Here is a 24872-nt window from a genome sequence, read left to right on the forward strand (position 1 = left end):
ATCACCAACATAGTGAATTTGATCAGGTTGAATTCACCTTAACAAAGTGTTTGTTTTATATGCAGAAATAGATATTAGAATCAAAGATGAACTGTTTTAGATAAGCCTGTATTATTTTACACTGCTACTGTATGTTTCTGTCACAGCTGCACAAACAGCTGCAAGTAGTCATTCTAAACTCAATTTATATTTCCAGTTTCCCCTGCCTGATGAATTCATCTCTAACTCCACCTCCACACTTGATGTCTCACAGCCCGTCGGATAAATAGGGAATGTAGCCTGACGGTCGCATGCCGTTTTTTGCCAGCAGGGTTTTCTATGCAACAAGCCTGTCGGACTCATCGGGGGCGGGGAAAGGTGTATTTGGGCAATAAACAGATTACCACAGCACGAGATCGCATTGGCTCTTGAGAATCTGAGGAACTGCCTGCAGACTTATTTTTAAATAACACTAAGGATTTATATGACACAGCAATATAAATATATCTATGTGGTGACCATTCATCATACCACAATTTATGCCTATATGGAGGCACATTCATTGAGCTAATCCAGCCATTTATCCGCAAGCACCTGTTATGTACTACAATGAGTAAGCCTCTCACCAGATGGCAGTGTAGTCGGATGTAGTACAGATCTGATCTTATCACATATGCAGTCCTCATGAAAGAAACAACCATACAGAATATGATATGACATGATGGTGAGTCAATTGTGGTTCTGACGCACAAGAAACCAGAAGCAGGAGTTTGTCATGGGTTCTTACTCAGATATTAGTAATCAAAACATTTGTGTGTGTACAGTATATTCAGCGCTCACAAAAATTATTATATAACCCACGACGTGAAAATCAGGAAAGACTATTCAGCGTCATAGAGGTCTTTCGATATCAGTGAGCTCTCAATATTTTCTTAACAGGGTTGATGAATTTCAGATAGAATTTTTGTCCCGAAATTTCAGCCAGCTCACAAAAGCTTTTCTGAGAAATCAACCACATATTCAACCTTTAAAACCTTTTCTTCTGATAAGGAACGCAAGTATAATTTGATATAAGTCAAGAAATAATTATGTAATTACGATTGGAATGTAAAAGAGGAAATATGTAAAATAAGGGGGAATTTGTAGATGCCGGTGTGTTAATTAGTATAGAAACATGAAAAAATAAACATCCACAATACCGTTAATCGAGGGCAGCAGCCTTATATAAGCCTTAGACTGGGTGGTGGTCTAATACAATCCCAAAAGTCAAACACACCTAAACTTTTGACTTTATAGATGCTTGATACATGATGGGACAAGAAGTGTCAGTCCATCGCGCACCAAAGGATTAACTGTGCCGTTTTGCTTTCTCTTTCGTTTTTGTTCGTTTGGTTGTTTGTTTTTTTGCAACCCATTTGAAATTGAGGAGCAGTCTCCAAAAGAGAAGAAGACTAAGTTACTGACTTAGTATGACACGCAAGTAAAAGTAGAGTGTTGCATCTACGGCACGGGTCACATTCAAATTGTGTCACTTCACACTGTGCTGTTACTGTACAGTTAAAGTAGTGGTCAACTTATTTTCAGAGATGGGCATTCGACATAACTGTCTGTTTGTCCGTCCCGGACGGACAGATGGAGGACGGGAAGTCTTTTAAAAAAGACAGACCCTCTAATCGTCCCTAATCTAATTGTCAAGTACCGACTGACATGTTGTGTTGCGTTCTTTCAAAAAGCAAGACCACTGTTCTGCCGCCTTCATGAACTGCCCGCACAACACTTTTCATGTGCGTTCCCTTCAGTAACATTGCACAGGCATAGTCTGCCCTCTAGTGGTTTGACACATGTAATACTTCTGATTAGGCCACAGGACCAATTCACTCACAGACGATTGACAGAAACACGCCTTGCCTGTTTTACATGTGTAATCCGGGATAAAGTATGTACGGGCCGTAGGAAAAAGGTGGATAGCAATTTTGTTGTGTTAACTAACTGTTAACATTGAGTACAGACCTTATCCCTTTGCATGTGAAGTATGTCCTTGTCTGGGACTGGGACATCTCTTGCGCGTAATAATCTCTGCCAGCCCCGCCGTACGACCCGACCCACACGTATTTGAAACAAAATACTCACAGCCTCACCGTGGCCGGATGGAATGCATCTCCTTTTACCACCTTCTAGGAACTTTTTTGTTTTATGTACCTTCAAGTACCTTGCCTTCTCTAACCTTTTTTGTTTTATGTACCTTCCAGGAACTCAGAAGCCTCGCAGCATTTAAAGGAGACGCATTTAGTCCGGCCGCCATGAGGCTTCCATACCAGGGTGAGTCTTTCGTTTCAAATATCGCTCAACAAACAGTAGATTAATTAAATGATACCGCTCAACAAACAGTAGATTAATTAAATGAATACACTCTCATCAATATACCAAAAAGACTTTTGTTATGGTTAGTCACACTCATTTGTCACCATTACTCAGGATTCAGGTGTTTTTTTTTCACAGCCTTTTTTTTGTTGTATTTAAAAAAACAAAACAATTTGTCCAATACATCTTATGACACGTCTACCTGGCCTGAGGATGTGGGTGATTGCTTACGCATTTTCTTACCAACACACCCACATATGATTACCATCGTCACTGGACCCTGAGGGGTCAGCACCTATTTTCCCCTCAATTCGTATATTTATTGGCACAGAGTAAACATTTCCGCCTATATCTTGCACCGCCCCTTGGCCCCATGGGCATGTGGGTGGCGAGGATGGTAGACCATCAGTCTCTCACATCACTGAAGCCCACCAAACTGTGACACAGATGAAGGCACAGCAACAGCGCCCAACGTCATCTTTTCTAATACCAGACACAGCCAATTACTATGGGCTTCAATGTGACAGGGAAAAAAAGATGTGTCATTGCAGCGTGTAAAAGCATCTTTATAGTACACCACACATAACCACATGGAATTGGGCAGCATTTTATACAAGTCGCACATCTTCCGTGAGCACTAAGGACGTTGATGAGTGTGTGGGTGTGCAGTGACGTTGTGTCGCTTCTGGTTTCCTCTGCTGTCTGTCTACCACTCTGCTGCCTTCCTTTTATTAAACCTTTGGAGCAAACCTAATTTCACGCGCTAAACGCATTATCCTAATCAACACTGATGAGTGTGTGTGTGTGTGTGGAGGGGTGTGTGCGTGCATGTGTTTTCAGCCTCACACAACAATGTGGTTTAATATGATGTTTGTTCTAGACAGCTTCCTCCCACCTTCCAAATGATAATGGATGTGCGTACACATGAGAGTGATGAAGCCAGCACTCAGGCATGGCTTCACGCCATTGCACCTCCAACATGTCATATTAAAAGTGGCACAGAAAGCTGATCAATGCGGGACCACCCAGGTGCCTGAAGAGCCTTCCCTGCAGCCCTACACTCATCAAGAAGTTATGCAGTCTTAAGCCTAGCGTGATTGTGAGCATAAATAGAGAGCACAGGTATGATCCAACATGGAGTGCGTTGCCATAGCTGGAGTGCATCATCTTGCCACTTTACAAAGCAAGGACTGACTTGATTAGTAAGAAAGCAAAGGCCACTTAAGTGCCCTTTACAACATGCATGTAACTTCTTGCAGTCTGTTATGAAGGTGCTTTTATGAAGTCAACCTTCGCTCTATAGTCAGCTCTTGAGTCATGAGGTGATTCTGCAAATACCTGCAGCCAGACAGGCTTTTTGGCCCTTTGAGGTGTGCATTTTTAATAGGGCATGACTCACAGAGATAACCCTTCTCCTGATGCTGCAAGAATGTACGCACAGCATGCTGCTGCGCTATTACACTTAGAAATAAAAAAAGAAAAGAAAATCACAGGCTGCATCAGACAAAAATCTAGTCAATTCATCTGTCGAGTCTGAGAGGAATCTTGTGCACACTGCAGTGGTGGACTGTTGTACTTGTACACAGAGCTGGGCACTTGACTCTTTTTTGCCCGTCCGGCCGCGACTCTCCACCCTTGACCTGGGTACCCTTCCGGCCGCGACCCCCCGGCCATATTCATAAACATTGTCAGCCCCCGCCCCGTTCCGACCCACACCCACCCCCCCCCCGCCAAAAAAAAAAAAAAACCTGCATGATGCCCCCGCGGGAGAGATGCTAACGGAAGAGGTTTATTTACAGACAATTAGCTGGCTAACTTACTATTCAAAGCCGCTGTGGACACGCTTCAAACGCGCCACTTACTCACGTACTTACCAGGCTGCAACGTCCATTGCGAGCCCTGGGGTTGGTTTTGTCGTATTGTATAATTATTTGGGTCAAACAGACGACAAGTCTGCAAGCATTCAACAAGTTACTTATTTTCCACACTCCCCCTCCTTCACACTTCTCGGCCTTCAAAATAAAAGCATGCCAGCAAACCACGACACAGCAGTTTTGCTACGGCGTATTTCCGGAAGTAGGAAAGTGCATGATGTGCTATACTTGAGTGCTGCGCGCTGCTTGAATATACCCCCGGACACAAGTTGTTTTGAAAGAAGCCTAAAAAGAAGCCTTTCACCGAGTAGGCTGAGATGAAATTTGGCCGCATCGTGACCATGCCACACGCATGAGGGCCAATTAGTGGGCCGGACTAAAATCCACTTCCGGCCATGCTTAGTCCAGCCATTTTTAAAAATGTGTCACCCCCCACCCCTCCGCCCCAAAAATGGGCATCCGGCCGGGCCTGAGGGTCCGACCAGTCCGGCCCAGGGACGGACTGCCCACCTCTGACTGTATATAATGATCCTGAATAACAGTCATTGGAGATAACGTTTTGCTGTGGTGTAATGAAATTACAAAAAATTATAATAAAACGTTGCTTTTGCCTTTGCAAACGATATAGAAAAATGAGCAAAAATGGCTCACTGGCAACATGCACAATTGTGCAGGTAAGCTTGATCGTGTCAAGCTCGACTGCACATTTGAATTTCCATTTCAATGTGCCAAACTTACACACACACACATGCACAGTATACTTCAGGTCTTTCACGGTTTGGAGTGTAATACATTGGCATCCGAGTGGATCTGACATGTTTGACTGGCTTTTCAAATAATATTCCCAAAGTATACCAGGCATGATGGAGGACATGAAATATAGGGCCAGATTTACTGTAACCACCACATATCAGCCACAGTGGCTACCATTTTTAAATTATAGTTTACTACATGCAATCCTCACTGTTATTTAAATCAAATACAGACAAAATCCAATGATTTGCATGAAGGAAGTAATCTATTACCGGTAGTTTATTTTTTGATTTCTCTGTCACCACTGGTTCTAAAAATGGAAATTTTAAATGCTCTTATCATAGACAAGCAATATGCAATAGTAATCTAACAATGCATTACTGTGCAGTAACCTTATACTGTATATTGTAATGGTTTGAGGCATTTGACTGTCAATAACCATTTCACATTAAAAAGTAAAGTGCATACACATTTTTAAGAGTTATTATCTTGTTTTTTACTTTGTCTGTGTATTATATTTTCAATACATACTGCATTATCTCAAACAGTGTCTCTAAAAAATGCTGCGCCCAATTAGTTGCCCGAAGAGTGATCCAGTTTCAACGAATAAGTACCCCCTTTTTTTTTCTATTTAGGGCAAAAAAATGGTACAGAGTATTTCAAGAAATCCTCATGTTATATTAGGAATCTTTTCATGCCACTTTTAATACCATCTAAGTATTTTTTAAGAACAGCCCAAGATTGAATTTCAACAGTTTCAATTGTCAACCTTCTTACACTCATTTTGAGACTTAAACATATTACTGTATTTTTGGGACCATTAGGTCTTACTTGGTGCAACATCATTGAACGGGTCAATTTTAAAATATTTTCACACATAAGCTGTACCGGGTTATAAGGTGCATTGTCTTTTTGAAGTATCATATGTTATATACAGAGATGGGAAATTCAGGTCCAGAAAGTAAAAACCTTGTCACCGTTTCTTGAGCCACAGTTGCTTCCAAACAACTGAGCTCGTTTACCTGCCGGTTGAGTAGAAGCACCTGTGGCTAAAGCCAAACTGTGGCAGGGTTTTTACTTTCTGAACATAGATTTCCCATCTCTAGTTAAATAGCTTATTGTAATTGTACTGTATGTTTATTTGATAGATTTAGCGCTATTATGATAGGGTCAGACCGGATATGAAATATCGGGTAGCGCTGTGTGTCTCGCTTGCTTTTGTTCGCCGTACGACTACTCGAGTGTTTCTTTGATCAGACAAGAGGAGGGCATCCGCCGACAGACGGAAAAAAGTTTGAACATCCCTAGTCACTCTGGTGACTGGTGGTTGTGTTATTACTTAGGATAATGCTAAATGCTATTTTGGTTGACAGATCAACAGCTGTAAACAAATCAATGCACTCACCAGATATGCCACCTTCCTTGCTCACCATTATCCAACCATTTTTACTTGGTTCCGGCAAGGTGGCGAAGGTGGCCGTGTCCTTTACCCCATGGGCCCACATTTTAACACTGGTAACGCAGCACCAGAAATGCTCAGTTTACGTTCGGCCTTACCACAGCATTAGGCTCATAGGATTACATACACTACATTTCCCATAATTTTTTGACACGGCAGTAGAAAGTTGTTATGGTTACGGTATGATGAAAATGATAAGAATGATAAGATTGAGAATGCGAACGTAATAGGAAGGAATTTGAATTCTTGAAGACGACGAACTGAAAAGCTGACATCCATACATAAGGCGCACCGAATTACAAGGTGCATGGTCCTTTTTGAAGAAAATTAAAGGATTTTAAATGCACCTTATGGTCCCCCAAAAAATGGTTCACACTAATAGCCAATACGATCGATCGAAGAAAAATAAGAGCAACCATTGAATATGATGACAACCTCAATCACCAAACTACAACAGAAAATCACCGCAGTGACTCATACATTTAAATAAACTCACACAAACTTCAACACTCACTTTAACGCAAACTGAAATAAAGTTAGAACAATACAAAATGTAATCTCTTGTGAATTCTATTCAATGTTTTAATGGACTTAATTTTTGCTATTTTTGATAAGCACCATTTAATATTTTTCAAAACTTGCAAACACCCTGGGGAAGCTAACTCTATTGTTCACGCACAGACATTAAATTATTAACTGCTAAGGTCATTTGAACTGTTAATCAAAACAGTAGCACCTACGAAAGCATTAAAACTGTTTCTAAGATAAATTAATGTGTTGCTTTTTACTGCATTAAGTGATTTTCTTGTGAAGAAAGATTATCCAACGTTATGTGGAGACGATTATCATTCCAGTAGATTCTGATGTAATCGCTCCACAACACTAAGTGCATCTATCTTTATATTTCAAGGAGCTATACAACTTCTTTTTTCCGCCAAGTCAGTCTCAGTTATTGACATTTCAGTGCATTTCTCTGTAATACTCTGTACTGATGTACATGTTTGGTTTTAAATTGCACTTTAACTTACAACTTTTAATGTACTGATATTATTCCCAAAAATGTACAAGTAAAGGTCTTCCTCCATTTTGACACAATTAACAGACTTTTTAATTTTTTTAATCCACAAGATGGCAATGGTATGCACATGAACCCAGAAGCGTCTATTGAAGTTGACCTGTTGTGTCTGCGCATGTGTGTGCATGTATGACTGCTAATTAGCTCTGCCCACTTGCTCAATCCTCTGGAGATGAGTAAAGGGCGAGGGGCCCTGCCCACATTTGAATACATTATTCAGTCCTGTCACTCTTCCCAAGCTGGCACCAGTGAAGCACTTAAATAAAACATTGCAGTGAATTCAGAAATGGCAGAGTGAACAGTGGAAGGAGAACACTGGATGTTATGTTTGTGCACATTAAGGAAAAATGTGATCAAACTTCTTACCTGTTTGAGCTTTTTCAAGTCTTCATCCAGCTCAAGATTGTCCAATATAACTGCCACAAAAAGACTGAGCAGAATCTAGAAAGCCAAAGAGGGGGAGGGAGTGAACACATGACATTATTACATATGTAGAACTTGATTTTTTTTTTTTCTTCAAAAGCACAATCAGCCTCCGCAATTCAGGCCCGAGCCTACAATCTATCAAGTCAACCTGCAAAAAAACGCTCAGGAAGTCATGTCATTTTGGCATTTTCAAAAAGTCTGTCATTTTAGTTTGAAGTGACCATTTAGGGCCATTTTTGCCATTTCCTGGGGTCCTTCAAGATAATTAATAAAATTTGCTCTTCGCTCAATCCTCAAAGACATCCTGTCTGTCTGGGATGAGGAGGTGTGAGTCATCAGGACACTGCTCAGTATTAGGAGGACAAACACTAAAATGTCAGCACTTCTCACGTCCGCAGCTGATTGGCTGTAAAGCTCAAGGAAGCATAGCAAGGTGATGAGGCGGTAACTAATTAAATGCCTTAAGATAAGAAAACAATTCATGAAGCTTGCTCGCCACTTGCTTGCTTTTACTGCTTACAAATAATGTTCATTCAAATTAAATGTCACCCTTGTTTTCCTATGTTAATTTTATTTTAGTGAAGTCTTATTTAGTGGACTATTTTTATAGTTAAGAACAGAGCTGGTCAATTTACAAAAACATTGCGGTCCGTGATCACCTATCGCCTACAGCTGGGGTCCGTCTATCTGACTTTTTGTCCGGCCGGAAAAAACAGTAATCACCGATATGCCGATCCACCTATGATTTCAAACAGGCTTCCGTTACCGTTTGCGACTACTACCTTTACTTTTCCCGTTTTATCGTTTATCACCTACAAAATGGGTCTCCGTCATAGGTGGATAGACGGACCAGATAGGAATGCTCAGCTCTGGTCAAGAACTTTTTTTAACACTTAAAAATGTTGAATTCTCATATCGATAAGGGGTGATAATGTACTGACCAACATATTTGGGTACAGATTAAAGCAAAGGGTTTTAATTTTGATATACGCTTCTGTATATTATTATATATATTTCCGTCTCTATTAAGCCATTACGAAACCCCCCAGACACGGTTTTCACCCTTCTAAACACTTGTTACACTTGATGAATGTAACTGTTAAATGCAAAATAGAATAAATACCAAGCTACTGATTAAAGGCGACAAGCTGTGTAATTTTCATGGTCTCTGTTTTTGTAAAAAAAAAAAAAAAAAAAAAAGAAAAGAAAAGAAAAAATATTTTTCGACTGGTCTGACTTAGAAGGAAGAAACATAGGAAGTAAACGTGCCAACATAGCGAGGTAAAACCACAATACATGAAGTTATGGTCACAAATGAAAATCCGCGATAGAGTGAATCCGCAACAACTGAACCACAAAGTAGCGAGGGAACACTGTATTTTCTTTTCTTTTTCTTTTTTACTTAATTGTGGCTAAAACGACTTGTGCGCTATGTAAAAAACTATGGCTGATTTAATTCATGTCACTAAGATGTGTTCTAGTTTGATATAATGGTGGTTTGAGGTTTTTTGTTAGTAATATACCTACATCATGTAACTTATTATCTCAGGTTTTAGGCAGGTGTGATACTGGTTTGGTGGCCGCCGTGCTCATGTCTGCTGTTGCTCACCGTGGTCCAAGGAATGTTCATGGAATGTGTGTGAATGCTCAGACACGTGGAAAATTAGAGGGAAGATTGTTCAATAAGCAAAGTTTAGTTAGAGATGGCTTTGTGTCCCTAAACGTATTTTTGACGATTTAAAAAATGTGTACCTTTTCCTAGCAATATAGGTTTTTGTGATATTTTCATTTTTTGTCTTCAAGTTTGACCTATAAAAGTTTGCGCAATACAGATTTTGCACTGCCTTTTAATTTATAGCTATGCCGTGTCAGAAGAAAATCCACCTGTTGCTGAACCTAACACATAGTTCATACATTTTACTAAATATATTACTGTATTATATTGTTGTTATTGTATTACTATTAGTAATATGGTTATGAAATCCTAATGTGCTAGAGGGCAGATTCAGCATCAGTGCAAAAAAAATGATCTAAAATAGTTTACTTGCATCTCTGATTTAAAAAAATGTAAAAAAAAAAATTGTTAACGAGTGTTATTTCGTTAAGAAATTACACGAACTATAACTTCAGATATAGTGGTTATGATTAAGATACTGGTTTGGACAGTAACAGGTCAGAAAATAGGGAAAAATACTGATAATTGTTTTCCAAATTAAAAACATGCAAAATTCAAATGTCTTATTTTGATGAAACACAAAATAATGTGCTTTCATGGAGGACTACACAAGAATATAAAGAATATTCAGTTTTGTGAGGCTGAAATCGGAGGATTTGGATAATTTTAAGGTAAACAATGGCTCGAAATGATTAATCGATTATCAAAACAGTTGTTGATTAATTCAATGATCGATTGATCGATTCATTTTGACACATCTCGTCTATCCATTAAACTACAGCGGCACATTAAGAGTCTTACCAGGGTAGCAAACAGATGGTAGAGGATGAAGTAAATGGCCACGACTGGAGCCCACATGTGACCTACTGCGACCAGAGTCTGGTCCATGACATCTACCCAGCCCTCCTGTGTCAAGATCTGGAACATGGACATGAATGCCTACAGGGAAGGGAAATAAAGTACAAGGTGAGAGTGTGAAGAGGCTCAAGGGCAACACAAGGTGAAGATGTAATGCACATAATGCTTCATGCTAACCACCCTTTCCACCCTGCCACTGTGAGATTTAGAAACATAATCATCTGCTACAAGTAGAGGTCAGAGAAAGCTAGGACACCGAGGCAAGCCTGCAATTTCTTCTTCACCGACAAACAGCATCCTCAACTCCCCGCTACTCGCATTCTTACTCCCACCGTCCAATCATTGCAAATAATTATACAACCTACAGGTCTGCCAGCACAAGAGAGATACTAACATGACAAATGTGTGGGTGTGAAGCACAAGCCATACAGAAGAGAGAATATTTGAGTGGCTTCTGGTTATAAGCAAACCAAAGCGAAATAATGGTGGTGAGGACTAAAGACAAAACTGGAAAAGTGGAAGTCATCCACAAACATATTTTTTTCCAGAATACGTTCTGTGCAGGCCCACAGGTTGAGACAAGGCATTCTGATTAATATTGTGTTTGTCGAATAGGAGTTAAGCAGCAAAATCCACCCGCTTTTAGCCATCTCTGGGGGCGGCCATTTTGTCACTTCTGTCGACTGAAATGACATCACAGTGTGCCAGTGCTCAGATAACGACCAATCATGGCTCAGTTTCAGAAAACAGCTGACCCCAGGACCAAACATTTTACAAGAATAACTTATCCTTTTATTAAAAAATAGGTTGTGAGAATAAAGTTGTAATATTACAGGAATAAAGTCATAATTACACAAATGAAGTCAAAATATTGAAAAAGTTATCAATTAATACATTATATTGTATATTGTCAGTAATAATAATATTACAAAAATAAAACTGTTAGCCTGTAATATCATTTTAAAAAGTAACGTGAAATTTGAAAAAGTGAGGGCAGAATTATCTTTTAATTTTACATGATAATCACAATTCTGTCTTTCTGGAGATTTGAGAGGCTCGCCTTCCCCTCTCTGCGTTAGAGCGAGGTGGTTCCTTACCCTGGGAAAGGTCGTGAACCGGTCCAGGTCTTCCACAAAGCAGAACATCTGCAGACTGATGGCTGACATGACGATGAGGAGGCTGGCTGTGAACACCACCAGGCTGCCTAATTTTTTTCCTGGTCCAAATATCTTGTAGACAAAGTCTTCCAATGCTGGGGAGATCTTTATCAAACGTACCACTCGAAGGACCTTTGGAGGAAAAGGATAATACGTCTTTAATGTAAAAACAAATAAAAAAAACACAAGTATTTATAGAATATAATATTGTCTTTCCATAAATAGTTTACAAACACATTTTGGAATAATCATAATGTCATTGCAACTTCTATTAGTTAATTTGGAGAGAAACTGCAGTTTAAAACAAAATGAAAACTATTCAGGCAAAATATAGAGAAACTGCAAGAATTGTGTATACATATCGACATACACAACATTGTCGAATGATCTAGTCTGCTGGAATGCTAATCGTTTATGTGCTGCCACCTCTCATTGGCGGAGTGATTTCAGAGTGACAATAGCAAGAGATGTTGGCAGGGTTGCAGCCTAAACGACATGATGAAAATTGAGGAAATAATCACTAATGCAGAACCCTAGTGTCCCAAACTCTGGGAGACAGGACAAATGGCAAATCATAACATAGTAAAGAGGGAGCCAGAAAATGTGATTTCAGTCATTTTAAAATAAAAATGTTATCTTAAAATCGATGATAGCATAATCTAGAGATACGATTTATCGACAACTAACCTATTATCACGTGAATGGGTCATTATTTTCGTTTAGATTGTCCTCCATGAAAGCAGACTTATTATTGTGTTGAATAAAAAAAGAACATATGGCTTTACATTGGAAAACAATGATTGACATTTTTGCTTATTTTCTGACATGTTATAGACCAAATCGGTAAATGAATCATAATGTTAATAATCATAATGTTATTTGTGCATTTTCTGCACTGTGAATGTGAAATAATGTAACATTTTGATAAATGTAAACTTTTTAAAAATCAGATTCATAGATCAATTGACAAAATAATTGACAGATTTATCTAACTATTAAAATAAACCTTAGTTACAGCCCAAGTATCGTCACATAAACTTCACTTGAATCATGTTTCCTCCTCCTCAATGACTGTGTTTACATGCAGCCAATTAACCTGTTAAGACCCGAATATTGGCAGTATTCAGTTTTTTAAAAGCTAAGTAAATGCCACACAATAACCTGAATAAGCCCTTATTCTGGTTTTTATAATTCCGAATATCATGCCTGGGTTACACCCTTTCCAACCGGAATATGCGTTCATGTATACGGCAATTGGAATATGCCGAATGTACGGGACAGACTGCACATGCTCAACCGCAAGGAATCTTGGTCTTTGTAGTACAGGAAGTGCTTGCATGCGCGCTTTTTGGTGCGCAACCAACTGTAAATACATTTTTAGTGAGAAACAAAACATGGCGAAAGCTAGAGTAAGTACGACACCACACTTTTAAAGCGAGGAGGAAACTGTCTACTTCATTCGTGCGGCGAATGGCATGAATGCGTCGCCGTTTCACTCGGGTTATTTAAATGTGGGTGGTAGCTCTCTCTGTTCAAGCTATCTAAACGGGTTTTCCGAATGACTCAGAAATCGGAATTTTGACCTTAACCCGAATATTGATTGCATGTAAACATAGTCATTATAAACTAAGCCAGGGCTTTCTGTTCATGGCCAAACCAGGTGGAAAAGGCATCAGGGTAATTCCTGTTCAGTAGCTTAGCAACCCGTGCCAAATATGGTCACACTTGCAGTGTGCCGTCATCATGCCTGTGCCGTTCTGCGACCTATCCCACTGTTGGACCCGTGAAAACCAAGTCTAAATGCCTTTATTCATTCATGCACAAGAGTGTATACATGTTTCGGTACAGATGTTTTGGTGGGCTCAGCAGTTAACTACCGTATTTTTTCCTAGGTTTTGAGCCATGCGGCTTATAGTCTGGTGCGGCTATTCTGTGGATTTTTCTTCCACCGCTCGGGGCACTCTAACCGGAATTTCAGTACAATTCAATACAATACATTTGCTGGACGTGACCGCAGGTGGAGAAGTTCAACAGGCAAGGGCACTATGCACTAGGTTATTGCATTAGGTGCTGTAATTCTTTGATTTTATGTTTTCGAGAGGTCCCTGAAGTGCACATGAATGCGATTGGCTCATGTTCTGTTGTTTCGATGTGAAATGCTATTGTTGATTTAGTACAGTTGGCAGCACGTTGTGTGTTAGATTGGCTGACTTTATTAACATAAAACAAGACAGGTGCATATGTAGAATGTAGTAGAACAATAGATGGTGGAGTCTGGTGGACATTAGCTGACCAACTGGAGCGGCAGCCGGCAGTGAAATGACGATAAGTACTGTTTATTTTCTCTTGGTTCTGTTCTGTTTTAATCAGCAACGTTGCTGCAGTGTTAAAAGGTACTGTTAGAAAAGAATCTGCTCAGGTTGTACATTTACAGTTCACAATCGTTCTGTAAATGCACTAAATATAAAAGTTTTCAACATAGATAGGTGCGGCTTATATAAGGTTTTTTCAAAAATGTTCGGGGGAAAAATAGAGTGCGGCTTATAGCCCAGAAATACGGAATTTATGTGTGCATTGTTATAAACTAAAATCATTACAGTCAGTATTGTTTTATTTTCCTGATGGGTCCCAATGAGGTAGCCATTTATTTGTCTTAAGTGAATGACACCAGTCGAGCCACTGTTTGAGGAAACATTATTAATACAGTACATCGTCATAATGTTTGGACAACAAACTAGGAAGTGCCTTCACTGACTGCATTTCGCTTTAAATATGCATCTTTTTTTCAAAACGTATGCCTCTTGAATGGGATTACTGTAACATATCAGATAAACTGTTTTCCAGCTATTTATCACAAGTTAAACACAGACAATGGTGTCCCTGTATTACTGCCAGAATGTTCCTTCGCCCTTCGCAAGGCATTGAAATGATTTGCATGAAATGTATTTGCATGATGTATTGTAACAGATTGTCACTGTCACAGACATCCGATTCATTTTAAACCGATATTGGCTGGAAATCAGCACACCCCCTCGGCCCACACCACTTGAAAGGTCCGAGTGTCATCCAGCACTTTGCCTTTCTGAATGAATCAGATTGACTGAGCTGTTGACTCATGCCAGTAGTGAAGTCATTGCAATTCTGGGCACACACAGGATGAAGGTTTCCATTTGCTGATTAAAAATCATTCTATGCCGTTTCAAAGCTGATATGTGAGACTGGAAAAGCATGTGACATTTTATTCGGACTGACATTTGGTATGGCGAATGACACACCACTCAATTTGATATAAAGAAAATGGAGGTAAAAATACCATACAGAGTAGCTTAGCATTTAGCCTTGTGCTATTGCCAGCGCATACGTACATTTGATTGCTGCCAGACACTTAAGGTTATAATCATTTGTGTCTAAACTGTCATCATGTCACTTTGAGACCAGATGGAATTAAACGGTGGACAGCTTGCAACCACCAAAGTGTGAATGAGACATTGATTGATAGTCATTAGTGGGGAAAAATTACCATATTATCTTGGTGTCTGAATACTCCTTCAAGAACCAGAAAGGAATAATGTTTTTTCTTCTGATTTATCCAGTGTTGTCCATGCAGGTGTGAAGTGTGGACGTACTTTAAGTCATTATGGTTATAAGCAATTCAATTTTCACAAGCACTGGGCATGAGGAAATGCAAGTATCAGTGCTACAAAGCATAAGAGGGCTCCAAGCTGGTCCACCACTATTATAGAACAATAAATTGGCCCAATTAAACTAGGTGTTGTTTTGACAATAACACTACTGTTCATCTTAATGAATGTGGTATTTCAAAATTAAATTGTACTGAAGTAAAATGGACAAAAGTTGTACAATTTTGAATTTGGCTTTTTTTGTTTAACATTCTGCCTCAGAAGTCACAAAAAACTTAGATTTGATAGATTTTAGTTCTTATTTTTTAAATTTTAGACTTCAGCGTCGCTACACATATTGTCACACAGGCTAACTTATTTTTACACGTCACTTTAGTTGTCATCATGGAAGTTAAAACTTTGGTCTTTATATTCGTGAAATGAATACATTCATGAAAACCCACTTCCGTCAATAGTCAGTCCGTCATTTTTAAAAGGTGTCCCGTCATCCGTCAGCAAAACAGGCGTCAGTGAAGTCAATCATTCCGACGGAATGCCCACCTCTGGTTAGTGGGCCCTTTGTTTTTTATTATGCTTAAATCTTAATAATAACAGTGGCTAACACATAATTTGTATTGTTATTAAGAGTGTAAAATTGTTACTAAAACATTACCCCTCCAGTTTAAAAGAGTTATAATAATGTTTTAGTGTCTCTGTTCGACCTTGGACTTTCCTTTGTGCTGCACATTGGTGGTTTAAAAGAGAAATACAGTACATCAAGATTTAAACCTACATTTTGTAGTTTGTTAAGAAAGAGGAGCTGCAGGTTTATCCAAACACTGAGTAGAAGCCAAAAAAACGCAAGTTCATTCAGCTACTTTTAATAGCGCAAAAGCTCTAATAACATTTGGATGAGAATATGCATGACAGGTACAGAGGGCAGCTGTTGAAAGTGAACCAGAGAGGCACAAGGGCAGCTTGTATGTTCAGGGTTCATTAAAGACCCATCAATAAGACCTTCCTTCCTCCCCGACTTCCAATCGTCCACGAGTTTGTCACCGTCGGCACACCTACAGCAAGGTCAAAGGTTTAAGCCCAACGCAATAATCCTTTCCCTGTGAATCCACCTGCTCACAGTGGTTCATGATACAGACACAACAGGTCCAAGAAACAAAAGGTGCATACATATTCATTGTGCAGCCCGTGTTGTAGCTCTAATTCTACATTAGAAGGAGGAACATTGACGGATTGATTGTCAAGCCCACTCCACGTCGGTACAATTCACACATAATAGTAACATGGAAAAAGGGAGTAAAATGCTGTCTTTTAACCCATTAAAGCCTGAAGCCCCTTGTGAAACATCTGTCTAAAACCTACGGTCGTCTTTGGAGTCACCGTTGAAAACCTGACATTTTTGCCACCTACACAATAATTAATATCTCAGTCCCTGTAGCAGATAGAAACATAATTCCAAAAGAATTTGAGAGCTTAGACTTGACTTTCACGCAGGCACGAGTTTATTCATCTTTACTGTTTCAGTCGAAGATGCAGGTGTGAAACACTATTTTTAATTTAAAACATCGAGTGGTAATTCCCATGCTGTACTTTATTACAAAGATGTTGAAATCGTCATTGTCTAAAAAACATATTTCTTAACCATACATCACGTTTGGATGGTTTCACTGCTTTAAAGTACGAGAGCGTGTCATCTATATGCCGTGACTTATAGCAGAGCTCCCGCGGCGATCGACGGCGAAAACTCACGACACCGTCACATGCATATTCTGATGCATTTCATTGGCTAAGATACCGAGAATTGGATTAAAAAAAGAAAATGAAGTATATGCTCTCCGGCTTTAAAGGGAGAAACACGCAACAGCGCTCCCGTCTTTAGTGGTAGAAACGCGGTTATGCGCTCCCGTCCTTAATGGATTAAAGGCAGACACCTCTCACTCTGACATCTGGCAAAATTGGCGGATCTGCGATGTGACAGAAAATCTGTTACTGATGCAACCCTTTAAACTTAAAAATGATGGTACATGGTCAATTTTACCAGCTAAAAATCCTGGTTTGGAATTGGCATCAGTACTTGGAGCAACACTAAAGTTGACTGGTCTTTAAGTGGCTAAAGTGAGGTCACAACAATGGTTTGTATTCATTCATTCATTCATTCATTATCCATACCGCTTCTCCTCACAAGGGTCGCGGGGCGTGCTGGAGCCTATCCCAGCTGTCTTTGGGCAGTAGGCGGGGGACACCCTGAATTGGTTGCCAGCCAATCGCAGGGCACACAGAGACAGACATTCGCACTCACAATCACACCTAGGGGCAATTTAGACAGTCCAATCAACTTACCATGCATGTTTTTGGAATGTGGGAGGAAACCGGAGTACCCGGAGGAAACCCACGCAGGCACGGGGAGAACATGCAAACTCCACACAGGGAGGCCGGAGCCGGGATCGAACCCACGACCTCTGAACTGTGAGGCGGACGTGCTAACCAGTCGACCACCGTGCCGCCCAATGGTTTGTATGTTTGTTAAATATCCTGAAGATATTTTCAAACAACATAGCCCGATAGATTGTATCTAAGTATGTGTGCATGAAGTCTAACCTGAAAATAGGTGAACTGGGAGTGGTAGAGATCTGGGTAGATATGCAGGGTGGTGCCCACCACCAGCAGCAATTCAAACTTGTGCAGAGAGGAGCTAAAGTAGCCAGTAAAGCCCAGACACCATATCTTCAGAAGAGCTTCCAGATCAAACAGAACAGTAAAGGCCACCTAAAATGAAAAAAAAACACAGAAATTAGATTTTTTTTTTTTAATTTCCTCTGTAACAATGTCAACTTGGATTTATTGGCTCCTTTATTATACTTTAATTTTAATTTCTTAAAATGCTTCATTTTAAATTAATGATTTTTTTCTATTTTTTAATGAGGTAAAAAGAGCAACCAATACTATTATACCTTATAAAAACGAACAGAATGACAAAATAAAACATAATTAAAAAAAATGTTTCCAGTGTTTGTCACACTTTCTCCTTCAATTGTGCAGCTTATTCTTGTTTGCACATGTTAGCCAGTGGGGAGCAGTACAAAACAGGCATACAGATACAGTGTACTGGAAGCTCAGCATATTCTCTCTGCTTTTCAGTACGGCAGTAATATTAATCATTCTTTGGAGAGGATAAAGAATCTATGCCTGTGAGTACTGTTGTATAGTCTGTCCACATGTGTTGCAGCACCACTTGTATTCAGAAATCTGTTGCTTAAAGCAGAAGTCAAGTTAAAAATGTTGTTTGCAATATGATCTATGTGCCCCCACTTGTCTAAACACAGTATTCAAATTAATATTGTATTTGTGAAATGAGAATTAAGCAGAAAAATCCACTCGTTTTTATCTATCTCAGGGGTGTGCCATTTTGCCATCTACTGCCACCAGCTGTCGACGGCAATTGACATTACAGTACCCACGGGCTAAACTTGCAAACGTCACAGCTCACCTGTTTTCTGGGATTGGTCACATGACGTACGTAAGGCTTTGGCATTTTGCCAATTGGTAGATTTGATGCATAAGTCATTGTAGAGCACAATATTCTGTGGTCTTCTCAATCATCAGTCAGAGTGCTTTAAAAGCACCGGCACTCAACGGTTGTGTTTTATTCAAATGGCTGGCATTGAAAGAGTTAAGAATGTTAATTTACGGTATTCTAAAAGTTTCATGAATGTGACAGCTTGGCCCTGGAAAAGATTATTACTTTTCACATCATTTCATAAAGAAGAAATATATATGAAATATGAACAAATCAGAGGTTGACCATTGTGCTCGACCTTAGAGGTTCCAGTGTACAGTGAGTACACATTTAAATAAATTAAAAATATCATACCCCATCAAAATGGTTATTAGTTACCACACATTAAATCAAGTCTAGCTGTATGGATTGTTTACAGCCCTGGGTAATTTACATATTCCATAATCAGGGAAAGTAAGTGGCATGGCTGGGCAATGCATAATTAACGCCCCATCCATTCAGCCATTATCGATACCGCTTATCCTCACAAGGGTCGCGGGCGTGCTGGAGCCTATCCCAGCTGTCTTCGGGCAGTAGGCGGGGGACACCCTGAATTGGTTGCCAGCCAATCGCAGGGCACACAGAGACAAACAAAGATACACACTCACAATCACACTTCGGGGCAATTTAGAGTGTCCAATCAACTTACCATGCATGTTTTTGGAATGTGGGAGGAAACCGGAGGACCCAGAGAAAACCCACGCAGGCACGGGGAGAACATGCAAACTCCACACAGTGAGGCCGGAGCCGGGATCGAACCCACGACCTCTGAACTGTGAGGCGGACCACCGTACCGCCTAATTAACGCCCCATCAACCCAAAATATGTAGGTTGGGGAAAAACGTAACGTTAAAACAAAATTGCAGTACCTGTTATTTGTGTTGTATATAAACAATATCTGTCCTGAATTAATCAATAAAATGTGGAAATAGAAAAAAAAATATCTTACCTCTGCCAGGTAAAACTCATCATAGTGCCTGCGGTGGTTCTCCCCTTTGTAATAATTGCTCGCAGCAACGATCACGTCAACGGCCACCATACTCAATATGAACATGTGGAACACAGACGAGCGCATCAGTTGCTGTGGAAAACAAAAACGTGTGAATTGCGAGAACTTTCATTTTTTCTTTCCATTGAAGTTCAAGTTTTGGCTCCCATGCAAACCAGCCAAACAATGGCAATAAGATATGATATAATACACACAGGATCCATATGTCATCCACATGCTCTGGTGTATATAGGAAAATGGAGAAGACTGCAGGAAAAACTCAAAGCAATCAGGAGGCTTTTTTGAACACAACATTCAACCAGACAACAAAATCAGTGTGTATTCACACGGGCGGAAACAAGAGGAGAAAGGGGCAATCACTGTGTGTTATTTCTCGTGGGACGCGCCGTGGAATTGAACGCCTACAACAACATCACAAGATGGAAACAATCGGGACACAAATAAAAAGTGATGGAGGAAACACACATACACACGCACGCACACGCACCCCCCCCCCCCCCACACACACACAACACTTGTTTAGACAAAAGGGCGAAACTGTCTGCGTGTTGGTTTGGAAACAATTTAACAGATGTGATCACGACCTTGGGTGGACTCCATATGTGTGGCAAAAGAGGGAACAGCTTGAGAGTGGGCGCAATGGCTCACCCTAACGAAAATATGGAACGCTTGAAACAAGAGGAAGATGAGATGTTTAGGGAGACCAAATAGGCCCAAGGGAATGGAACGAATGCCACCAATCCACCTACACAGCAGAAACATTGATCTAATGACAACCTCATATTTCCATGGTTATGATGGTTTTGATTTTATTTTAACAATAATATCCTGCATGAACATTTAAAGAGTGTAAACCACCCAAAGTACATTTTTATATAGTTTTATAGCATCTTTTTGGGGAAATAAAAGTATCACCAGTGGCCTGCCAGAACAGTCCTCAAAGCACATAATTGTGCTTCAAAGCACTCGTTCACAGAATGCAAAAGCCATTCATTTTTACTTTGTTTTAATTAACCAAGTTTTTTAAACCCGTTTTGAGCAGGTGAGTGACAATAAAAGTCTACTTTGGAAGCAGACATGCAAGCCACTAGAGTGGACCCACTATTTGTGGGGGATAGAGACCAGCTGCCCTGTGAACAGCAAAAAAATCACATATAACTGACACTCATTATACTGCATTGATTTTTTTTCAACCCCAAAAGTAATAAGCAGGAATGTTTCATGCACCATTTAGAGTATTTATGTCATAAATGTACTACTCTGTTGATTTTTTGGGGGGTTAGAAAATAGACTCACACAGAGGTTAGGGTGACTGAGATTGGACAGGACAAAAGAGTTTGACATTTCCAGGAGCCAGACAATCTCCCCCATGGGTCTTTTTGGCTGAAATTAAAGTGTGTACGTGCATTTGTTTGTGCAGGCGGGCAAAGAGGAGATAGAGGAGGACTGACAGAGAACAGAAGGGGCCTGCTTGAGCTCATGAAACACTTGATTTTCTCAAAGCACTGACTCTGTTCATATTCTGTCAGCTTTGGACAATCACCTCGCTAAGGCGACCTGGGAGTCCTCACTAAAGAGCAATGTGCAATCGCAACCTTTAGAGGGCGGGGTGTAGTCTGCACACCCAGCTCAAAGCATAACCTTTTTATGTTGTCCTTGCATCGGCCCTTTATTTTTTTTCCATAAACTGGCTAAATGTGATGCACCTCACCAGACAATGTTGGGCATGTGATTTGCATTAAATTCCACTTGTCTCATCGCTTTCTTCAGTTCAGTACAAGACAAACACATACACACTAACGAAACTGAGACAGATAGCCAAGATTTCTAACACTGAACATTGTGAGCAACGTGACATGCACTTTTATTTGCTGTGATGGAAAATACCACAGGTTCGTTGTCTTGGAAAAAAAAGTGGTAGATCATGCGGTGTCGAGTTGTTCAACCAGTGGAGAAAGCTACAAATAATGTTTGTTTATGTAGGCAAAAGTGAGGAAAAGTGTGCTGATCACCACAAATCATATTGTGACAGAGGAGGACCAAAGTAATTAATTAGTTGAACATACACTTTCTTGAACAGTACATACGGACGAAGCACCACAAAGCTCAAGATGTGTTCTCATGCTACTACCTTCAAGTTGAGAAGTTTTATTTTATTTTGATTTTGTGTAGTTTATTTTTTAGTTTAGTTTATACTTGCATGACAGTTGGGATGTATTAGTCTAAATATATCTATATCTAAAATAATAATAAAATAAAAATAAAACACAGCCTGTAGAGTAAATCAAGCTTTTATGGTGGCAGCTTGAGCGGTCACTAGAAATTAAATTTGAAATGAAAAAAAGAGTGGTTTTAAAATTTTAAATATAGTGATACTTGCTCCAATTGGCACTATTAGGTGTATATTTATTAGAGATGGCCATTTGACTAAATTTCCTTAATCAACAATAGGTCAAATTAACAATCTAAATATAACCATACCACATTTTTGGAATAATATTAAACAATGTTGCGGGTATATTAACATTTTTTTCAAGTTAAACTGGAACATACGGTATTTTGGTGTGAGCAGAGGCTAAATGACATAAAACTGGACTCATTCTTTAAGAGACGAGAAAAATAGGGTCAAACGTCTGCTTTATTTTTTTTCCCTAGGGTATTCTTACAAAAGTATGTCACAGACATGTTATTAGGACACCTGGAAACTGTTTTAAATTGTAAAAGAAATGCATATTAAGTCTACTGTAAACTTTGCTTGTAAAGTTAATGAAGGTTTGATAATACATTGAAACAACAAGCAAGTCAACCAGCCGCACACAACAGATTGTGTTCAACTGGTTAGTTATCTATTTGTATTAACATTAGCATGAGCTGGGTGCTAGTTGATTGTCCACAACTGAACTTATGCTTCGTTAATTCACTGCTCCAACGGTCGTCTTCTCAGTGTGACATAAACTGCGATCCAACAAAACGGAGTTGTGTTCATAAAACGTGTCCTGATGTAATTTACTGTTAATAATGAATAAAATCATCTAGAGGATTTATATGTAATACCTGGAACATTTCCCGCGGCTTCGACCACAGATGAGGCTTGTACAGACTGATGGCTTCTTCCTCCTGCTCCGTCTGTTCGCGCACACTGCCAGAGAACAAATGCTCTTTTCTGCCTCGACTCGAGGCAAGTGTGACACGTGTAGAATGAAGCCAAAAGGCGACAATTTTCTTTGAAGTGACTCAGCTTCACCTGATGTATCTTTTCAATCACCTACACTCAGACACTAGGATCTAATATACAGTGGTTATGGAAAGTATTCAGACCCCTTGAATTTTTTCACTTTCATTGCAGCCATTTGAAAAATCTAAAAAAAGTTCTCATTAATATACACTCGGCACCCCAACTTGAAAGAAAAAAACAGAAATGTAGAAATGTTTGCAAATTTACTAAAAAAGAAAACTGAAATATCATATGGTCGCAAGTATGCAGACCCTGTGGTCAGTATTGAGTAGAAGCACCCTTTTTGTCACATTCTTGTGAATGATGACATTCTTGTGAATGATGAAACATGTTTTTCATACCTGGATTTGGGGATGCTCTGCCATTCTTCCTTGCAGATCCTCTCCAGTTCTGTCAGGTTGGATGGTAAATGTTGGTGGACAGCCATTTTTAGGTCTCATCAGAGATGCTCAATCGGGTTTAGATCAGGGCTCTGGCTGGGCCAGTCAAGAACGGTCAGAGAGTTGTTCTGAAGCCAATCCTTTGTTATTTTAACACATCATTGTGCTGTTGAAAGGTTGAAAGGTGAACCTTGGGCCCAGTCTGAGGTCCTGAGCACTCTGGAAGAGGTCTCATTAGACCATAGAATCTTATTTCTCATAGTCCGGGAGTCCTTCATGTGTTTTTCAGTAAACTCTATGCGGACAAATCTTCCGTTGGGCTGCTCTGCCATAAAGCCCCGAGTGGTGGAGGGCTGCAGTCACAGGGTACTATGTAACTTCCTCCCATCTCCCTACAGCATCTCTGAAGCTCAGCCACAGTGATCTTTGGGTTCTTCTTTACCTCATTCACCAAGGCTCTTCTCCCACAATTGCTCAGTTTGGCTGGACGGCCAGGTCAAGGAAAAGTTGTGTCTTCCCAAACTTCTTCCATTTGAGGATTATGGAGGCCACTGTGCTCTTAGGAACCTTGAGTGCTGCAGAAATTCTTTTGTAACCGTGACTATACCTGTGCCTTGCCACAATTGTGTCTCTGATCACCTTGGTGAGTTCCTTTGACCTCATAATTCTCATTTGCTCTGACATGCACTGTGAGCTGTAAGGTCTTATACAGACAGGTGTGTGCCTTTCCTAATAAAGTCCAATCAGTTTAATTAAACACAGATGGACTCCAATAAAGGAGTAGAACCATCTCAAGGAGGATCACAAGAAATCGCCACCTTGTGAGTTAAATAGGAAGGTCGCTGGAAAGGGTCTGAATACTTATGATCACATGATATTTCAGTTTTTAATTTTTTCATAAATTTTCAAAAAAAAATCTACATTTCTGTTTTTTTCTGTCAAGATGGGGTGCTGAGTGTACATTAATAAGAAATAAAATGAACTTTTTTTGATTTTGGCAAATGGCTGCAATGACACAAAGTGAAAAATTTCAAGAGGTCTGAATACTTTCTGTACCCACTGTATAAAAGCAGCAGTAAACAACAAAAGCCCGACCTCGGGGTCTTAATAATATCCGCTTTGCTTTGCCACTTCTGCCTCCTTTTCCTGTCTGGCTCTTCAGACTTGTGCATGTACGCAGTATGCTGTGGCTGATTCGAATAAACAGTTTCATTCATATTCACAAACACTCTGACTGTATCACTGCTTGTTCATTTCCGGCGTGTTTTGTGTCCCGACTTAAAGAAAAAATTCACCAAGCTACAGTATGTTCTGTTTTTTTCCCCACATTGTCACTGTTGATAACACAGGGATTAATTTCCTCTTTCATAATCTTTATTTACTCTATCTATTTTCTTGATTATGTGATCCGAGGCTACTTTCAAAGGATACTTCCCTAGC

At 39.8% G+C, this 24872-nt stretch overlaps 1 protein-coding gene across 6 annotated transcripts in view; it reads right to left on the bottom strand.

Annotated features, from left to right (window-relative positions):
* Positions 1-24872, bottom strand: part of nalcn (sodium leak channel, non-selective) — a 103718-nt gene that overhangs the window by 42034 nt on the left and 36812 nt on the right. For all 6 annotated transcript variants that reach the window (XM_086051833.1, XM_086051831.1, XM_086051832.1 and 3 more), the window contains 5 exons: positions 19758-19889; positions 17851-18018; positions 11558-11749; positions 10404-10541; positions 7868-7942 (listed from right to left, as the gene is read on the bottom strand). In XM_086051833.1, coding sequence (XP_085907959.1) covers positions 7868-7942; positions 10404-10541; positions 11558-11749; positions 17851-18018; positions 19758-19889 — 705 coding nt within the window. The remainder of the gene's footprint in view (positions 1-7867; positions 7943-10403; positions 10542-11557; positions 11750-17850; positions 18019-19757; positions 19890-24872) is intronic.

This window comes from Filicampus tigris, chromosome 14 (assembly GCF_054856515.1).
Source record: "Filicampus tigris isolate MCC_2025a chromosome 14, RoL_Ftig_1.0, whole genome shotgun sequence".
Taxonomy (NCBI): Eukaryota; Metazoa; Chordata; class Actinopteri; order Syngnathiformes; family Syngnathidae; genus Filicampus; species Filicampus tigris.